Raw genomic sequence first — 7783 nt, forward strand, 5'->3', positions numbered from 1 at the left:
ATTATTTCCCCCTAAACCATAAAAACTAACAATTTTTTTTAACTCAAGTTTTCAAAAACAATTATTCCTCTCTAAAGTTTCCAAACTTTCAGATTGAATTTTTTTGTGACTACTGATGATCTCTAGGTAGCGTCTCTTCCTCTCTAATGTCTCTTTCTTTTGGCCATACTTCTTCCCATCCTCTTCGGTGTCATCGTTGACGAAGACGACTCGTCTTCATTGATGACACATCAAAGAGAATGGGAAGGAACACGGTTGGAAGGAAGAGACGTTGGAGAGGAAGAGATGTCATCTAGAGATCGTCGGTCGTCGTTGAAAAATTTAATCTAGAAGTTTAGAAACTTTGGGGGGAAATAATATTTTTGAAAACTTAGGTTGGAAGAAATTGTTAGTTTTTAGGGTTTAAGAGACGAAAATGATATAACTAATTGACTCAGTTAATTTTAACTGCCTATGAGTGGGTAAATGAGATTTTCAAAGTTAAAAAGAAAAAACTTATGAAATCAACATACTTTGAAGGGGGGGGGGGGGGGAATAAGTCCTTTGGCCGTTTTTGAAACACTAAGCATATTTTTAGTAATGTAAGACACAAAGAGAACATTTTTAAGATGAAGAGCTTTAGAATGAAAATGGTTAGATGATAAAATATAATTAATATGAATGAAGTTTTGAGACTCACCATTACCTACTTAAAATTGGTCATTACCTTTGTAGTTGGCTACAGTTTCCAACTAAGAGACATCAAGGGTAATATGGTCAGTGGCACCTAAATCCATCTTAAATTGAAGCAAAGGTGGTTATTGGAATTTACTGATGCTACTTTGCAAAATGCTGAGTAAAATAGGTTTGAGGAGTAATTACAAGAGGATATGTATAAGGTTGAGTGGATTCATATATATATATTGATGATGGAGATAAGCTGAATTAGATGGTAAGGGAAATGTGTTTAAGCGTCTGTTTGGATGTGATAAGGAAGAAGATACAAGTGGAGTGGAATATTCAACCCTAGGATGGTATATTAGTGTTATATTGGATTGAGAAAGAGGCAAAGGTTAAGACAACTCCATATCAGAGGAAGCAGATTGATAAGGTGTATTATGAGGTGAACTAGTGTAAAAGTGAGGTACAATGGAAGGGTTATTGTAATTGGTGTTACACTTGTAATAGTATTGCACAACTATGTGACCAATTTTACTACACAATTGATAGACCACTTTTCCCTTGTTGGAAAATCTCCCTTCCTCTTTTCCTGAACTAGCTAGAGAGGAATAACCAAACTGGTGAATAAGTTGATAAGATGGATAGTTCAGAAAGGATTGAGACTTATGTTGAAAGTTAGGTCCATGAGGCCTAAAAATTCCTTGCATAAAGGTTGATGGCTTTTGAATTGAAGATACTAGTGGTAGAACCAAGGAATAACTCTTTCCATAGGTTGGTTCAATTATATGAGTATTCAGATATCACTGGAATTAACACCAAGACTTTGCGACTTAACTAAGTTGGTTGTATTAGCTGAGCTACAATGAAATTCCATTGATATAATATAACTCAAGGTGGCATTGGCCTTTTTCTAACCTCATCTCATGTTTTTGAAGCAAATGCAAAACATCTTACAAATTAAGAGTTTCAATTCTCGATTCTAATCTAGTAGTTAGACTAGCTATTATTGTCTCATACTTTGGACTAAACCATTCAACATACATTTTATAAGGTTCTCATAATTAACAAACTGACCTCTAGAACCCAAAGTTTTAGCATAACTCTTCATCTTGAGAACATAGCTACTTATACTAAGATTATCTTTCTTAGTGGTCTGTAACAAATTTCTAATAAACAATATTTTTTTTTTGATTCACTAACAAATTCATTTTCTAACAAAGTCTAGATTTATATGGAAAACTAACATTTAGAAATTACAAGAAACATTTCTTTTGAAATTGATGCAAGAAACCAACTTACTAACATTTTATTGATCTTTTTCCATGAAATTTAATCATGAGTTACCATTTTCATCATCACAGGTTTGAGTTAGGGGGTCAACTGACTTTACATGAACAAATGGAGATAATTGAGATACCAAACCGACAAGATGCTCCTCCAAGTCATGAGTTTTGATGGCAAAAAGAACTTCTGACTTCCAAAATTGGTAATTGGATATTGTTAGTTTCAATGAGATAACTTGTAAACTAAAGATAAGAATGTAGAGGTAACGATGGTGTTTTGAGAACTAGGGTTTTTTTGGATTGGAGGAAAGGTCGAAAACTGTGTTTGGAGATTTGCCATCATTGACATTTGTCTAATAGCTCTAATACCATGAACAGAAAAACCTTAGCTAGAGATAAAGTCTTTATATAAAAAAATCATAAACATAGAAGTAAGAAAGAAAGAAAAGAGAAATGTTTATTGTGAAATATATTTTTGCATTGCAATTGACTAATTGAAATACACATGTGTTGTCACTTCCTTTTTATACAAGACGAAAGCTGTCACAATTGATGGAAAAACTTCATCTTCTATTACATTTAACTAAAGTCATCCTAACAGTGGCCTATTGTGCCCATTACTAAGGATGGCAATGGGACAGGATGGGGCCAAATATCCTATTCCTTGTCTTCGTTCCCGTTCTTGTAGAGGATAACAATCTTTGTTCCCGTTCGGAGAAAACACCCATTCCCCGTCCCTTCACCAAAGAGAAAAAATCCCCTTCCTACCCCTTTCTTATGGGAAAAAATCTCCCTCTTATATTCGTACCTATAGGAAAAATTTCTTCCTCATACCTGTACTTACAAGAAAAATCCTCTCTCTATACTCACGGACATAAATTACCTTTCTTTCCTATTTTTCAGTATTTATAAGAGATAAAATAAACTATCCCATTTATTAAATGTTTCATGATAACACTTATATAATATTATTTGTTACTTTTCCACAAAATATTCACTTGTTACTTTAGTTCAAATACAAAGTTAAAATTTTTTTAATCAGTTTCATTTACAAAATCAAACCATATACAATAATCAATTTCCTTATTAGTAACTCTTCATGTTGACATCTTCATTAATTTTTCGTATTGATACAAAATAACATGTTAAAATCAAAACTACCGCAAGACACTAGATAAAAAAGAAATTTTTGGAGACTTACATCAGCCATCCAAGCCTCCACAACAGGGTCTTCACCAGTTCTCATGAGTTTCCACTCACCTTTAAGTTGTAATAATGCTTGCAGAAAATACTGTCCATCTATCCACAAACGCGCATCATTCATAATAATAACAACCAAACCTGAAATCTCAATAGTCAAAGCAAAGAAGTATTACCTTAAATCTATAAAACACAAGAATATCATAGTTAAGAATTCAAATAAACCTGCACTTCTGGTGAAGCCAGAAACGAATTCACGGCGTTTATCACGTGAAAAAGCATATTCACTCTACAAAAATGCAATAAAAGCATTTGATTAAAACAATAGCTAAACTAATTATTTAAACTATCTCAATCAAAGGAATTATTATTAAAATATATTTGGTGATGAAAAGTTGAAAACAAACAAATAAAATTAAGAGAAAGTTACCTTCAATTATTTAAAAAGAGAGTTGAAGCCTGGAGAATTAAAGAGTTTTTGTGCTTGTAGTGAAAAGAATAAGACGAAGAGATGGTGTGTCAGCAGTGGAAATTGAAAAGAAAAAGATGTGATTGGATTTAGGGTTAAAATTTTGCCTTTATATAATGGTGGCAATTTTCTAATAAATTAAAACTGTTAAAGATATATTTTCTGGTAAAGATACTAATATAAAAGGGTAGGAAATGGGCGGGGTCGGGTGAGTTAGGGATATACATAACCCTATCTTTGATTGCATGAATTTTTTTGTTTTTATTTTTATCTTCGTTTCATTTCTATCAAAAAATTTTTACTATATTAAAGTTGAAGGGAGACGAAAAACTTAAATTTAAGTTGAAATTACTATCTTTACCTATTACACATTGACAACTTTAAGTTAACTCATTAAACTAATCCTCTGCACAAGTAAAAAAAGAGAACAAGAAATGAAGCGGATGGGTTGTGGAAGGGAAATGTTAAATATAAGAAGAGAAAATGCCAAAAAGTGTGATGAAATGAAAACATTTTTCCTGTTTTCGCTTCTAATTTTCTTTCTATCCCACGTAATCACTCTCACTACATTACAAACAACTCTTCTTCCCGTTTATCATTTCTCAAATCCAACACTACATATACGTTATATCATCACCACAAGTTCCTCCAAAAATTGTGTGTATGTATGTATATATATATATATCAAAGCGGTGTTTTAGAGTAAACCTGGCATATTTGGCTCTTTTAGTAATTATCCGCTAATGTTGTTTATATTTAATTTAAAAGAAATGATATTAATTTTTTCCTATTAAAAAAAAAAAAAAGAACCGTATAAAAATTGTATGGATTAGCTGTAGAATTCATAGTAGATACAAAAAGGATGAGGTGGAGAATAACACATCCATTAATGTCATGAGGTTCTCGCAAGACAGTTGACACAAAACTCAAACAAAAGTTTCTTTCTTTCACGTTAATCATGTTCACCAGCTTCTCTTCTTCACGCTTCCTCTCCCCTTCAGCCAACCAATTTTTCTCCCCATATTTTTCATTTTAATTATTTATTCATTTCATGTATGTAATGGTAAAATCAAAATGATTGTAAAGTAATAAATATACAAATATATCTGGAGAGACAAAAAAGTATGGAACACAAATATTATATAGGCTGGCAATGGCATTGTTTACAGCCTGTAACCAACACTAGTATTGAAGATGGAGACAGAGAGTGATCTTCAGATAAAAAAGCTTGTGGGGTTAAGTTTCTATTATTAATGTTCTTGATCCCAAATCCCCATATAGTTAAGCATTTGGCGTGGACAAAAACTTACCCTCTTTTAAGCTAAACTTTTGATGTACCAATCCCTAAAGGAAATGGGATTAAGATTAACGCAACACATGGTGAAATCATTTTGAAAGATTGGGGGACCCTTATGTTCACAAAGCAATGAGTAAAGATAAGCAAAATAAACTTTTCTTTGTTTCTCCCTGGTAAAGAAAGGAAGAAAGAGAGACGATATATATATATATATGATATACTTAGTTGCAATTAGCAGGGAGAGGCTCACTCCTCGAGACTGTCAAACAAAAGAACCCTAAACCCTCTCAGATGCCAAAGCCATCCCCCGGCCCTCTTTTCTCCCCCATAAATTCACTCAAATGGTTGACAGTCTTTTATTCAATACACTTTCAAACCACCACTTTTTCAGACACTCCAAATGAAACCACGCTGCAACTAATTATTAAAGAGCCCTAGGTACAGACAGAAAATATAAAATAGTAAGGTCGATAGAAAATTTAGAGGAAGCTAGCAGCTGGCTATATGCTAAACACTGGAGGGCTAAGCAGCTACGAACTGGGTACTCTGAAAACTTTCATATATATATATGTCGACATTGTGCAGTAGCTGAGATGCCTGAGTCTCAGTTTCTGGCTATATGTTTATAAAGAGAGAATCACACAAAGACTGAAAGTTTTTGATGCTGACCCAACATCAAACAAATCAAAGATAGATTATTAAGTCCATTAATAATAATTTAAAATCCATCACTGATCCCAAAGAGATTAATGAGAGAAGATTTGATTAATGTTTAAACATGATCAAACTGTAGCTTTCTTGAGATTATGTGTTAGTGTCACTCAAGCTAATTTATCATGTTTGAGGTTACTTGAAAAAGATTAAATATAACAGGCATCAGCTGCAGCATAAACATAAACAATAGATTGACATCAACATTTAAGAGTACTATTGTACAAAATATAAAAACACTATCTCATCTTCCTTTGCACCTAATATAATAGGAACAATCAAATATATACCTAAATGAGTTTCGTAATATTATGTGATCAGATATTACTCATTGGTTAAATCCTGTTCTAATTGTTCATCATCCTTTTAGGTCTACCTCTAGGGTAAAGCACTGTAATGCTGAAAATCACTCCACGCTTGAAAGCCATTCCAGTTGCTTCCGTTATCGTTGCCGTTACCGCTACTGGTTGTTGTTGGAGTGGAAGAAGCACCCAGTGGTTCATAATTACCAAAGAACCACTCAGTCGTAGCCGAACTACTGGCACCTTCTTTTCTTGAATTATCCCCAACACCACCACCGGTAACCTGAGGTTTCGCAATCTCCAGGTTCTGAAACAAAATGGGTTGTGGTTTCTGCGGCTGGTTCTCGAGAGCAATTGAAGAAGAGAGAGTGTTTTCTTTTTGAGTGTGATCTCCACTAAAAAGCATAGCCAATCTTTGCTGCTGCAACCTCCAGTGCAAATCTTGATTTATAGAACTCAAAGACTCAATTGAAGAAGCTAGACTACTGTTAACATTTAGCGAACCACCCATTTCTTGAATTGCACCACTGAAGCTATTATTAACAGAAGGAAGTGGATTCAAGTTAAACCCCATCAAATTATTACCGGCGCCGCCAGTAGAATCAAGACTGAAACAAGGGTTACTATGATCTCCAACAGAAGAAAACCGGGTACAAATACCCGGTCCAGAAGGGTTAACGACGTTCATCCTTGGAAATGATAACCCACCGAGCTGAAAGTCCATGGCTGGGGAGAGACCATGGAAGAACTTCAAGCCACCCATCTCTGAAGTTGAACCGGAGTCTTTAGAGTCACCGGAGAGCCTTGAAGAAGACTTAATTTTCTTGTTCTTGCGACAACCGCCGCCAATGGGAACGTTGCGCAAGGCTCCGCCTTTGGTCCAGTACCTTCTACAAGTTTTGCAGAAATGCCTGGGTTGAGTGAGACTGTAGTTGTTGTAGTAGCAAAATTTAGTGTTGGGGGAGTCACACCTGGGACACTTGAGAGCTTGCTCTTGAGGCCTTGTTGAGGATGGCTTTCGGTTGTTCTGAGGATTTTGGCTATCTTCTTTGTTGTAAAGTGATGATGATTTCGCCAGAACATGATCAGGTGACATCATGGGTGGTGGTTGTTTTGGAAAGAATGAAGTGGGGGAAAGTAGGAAAACGGAAACTAATAGCAGAGTTGGGTTGGGTGAGTTGTTATTGTTGTTGAAGTTCCGTTTCCTTTTGCAGAGGCAAAGATACTCAATTGAATAGTTTCATGCATGAGTGTGGAGAAGTAGAGGATGTTGATGGGGTCTTGTGATATTCATCACAGAGAGATCTAATGGGAATAAATAAAGCTGATGGAAGAAACAAAGAGGAGATCTCACTTGAATTTAAAAAAGGAGTCGGTCTGTCTCTCTCTATATAAAGATAAAAAGAAAGTGAGAAAATAGAGACAAATTGAAAATTAAAACAAATAATCTGAAACTGATTCGGGAGAAAGATAAACAACTGCGGTAATCAAACAATTGAAATAAGATTAATCTCTTTATTGGGAAAAATATAGATGTAATTATTAATTTTTCATTCAAAAGAGATTACAATACTAGAAAGTTTATTAATAATTTTATTAGTTACTATGTATGCCTCATCGATTTTCTTCGTTTAATCAGATTATTTTTTTTTTCTTTTTTTCATATTATAACATAAATTCCTCAATTTTAATTGATAAGTTTTACACTGACTTATACAACATTGGAAGTTGATCCTACTTTGACCTTTTCATTAGTGTCTTTTTTATCTCTTTCGACCGTGATAAAGAAAAAAAGAAAAACAAAAAGCCCCGAGGATACAGTGAGTAGTCATATGCATGTGCATGAATTTAAGTAATCCTA

General features: G+C 34.1%; 1 protein-coding gene across 1 annotated transcript; it reads right to left on the bottom strand.

Moving 5' to 3' along the window:
• Positions 1-5792: 5792 nt before the first annotated feature.
• LOC123192359 (dof zinc finger protein DOF5.7-like) lies at positions 5793-7269 on the bottom strand. The gene has a single exon (XM_044604888.1). The coding sequence runs from the start codon at positions 7019-7021 to the stop codon at positions 5999-6001; it is 1023 nt and encodes a 340-aa protein (XP_044460823.1). The 5' UTR covers positions 7022-7269; the 3' UTR covers positions 5793-5998.
• Positions 7270-7783: the final 514 nt, after the last annotated feature.

This window comes from Mangifera indica, chromosome 1 (assembly GCF_011075055.1).
Source record: "Mangifera indica cultivar Alphonso chromosome 1, CATAS_Mindica_2.1, whole genome shotgun sequence".
Classification (NCBI taxonomy): Eukaryota; Viridiplantae; Streptophyta; class Magnoliopsida; order Sapindales; family Anacardiaceae; genus Mangifera; species Mangifera indica.

Coding starts and splice junctions, on each gene's coding strand:
- LOC123192359 (XM_044604888.1), bottom strand. CDS start 7,021: ATGATGTCACCTGATCATGTTCTGGCGAAATCATCATCACTTTACAAC.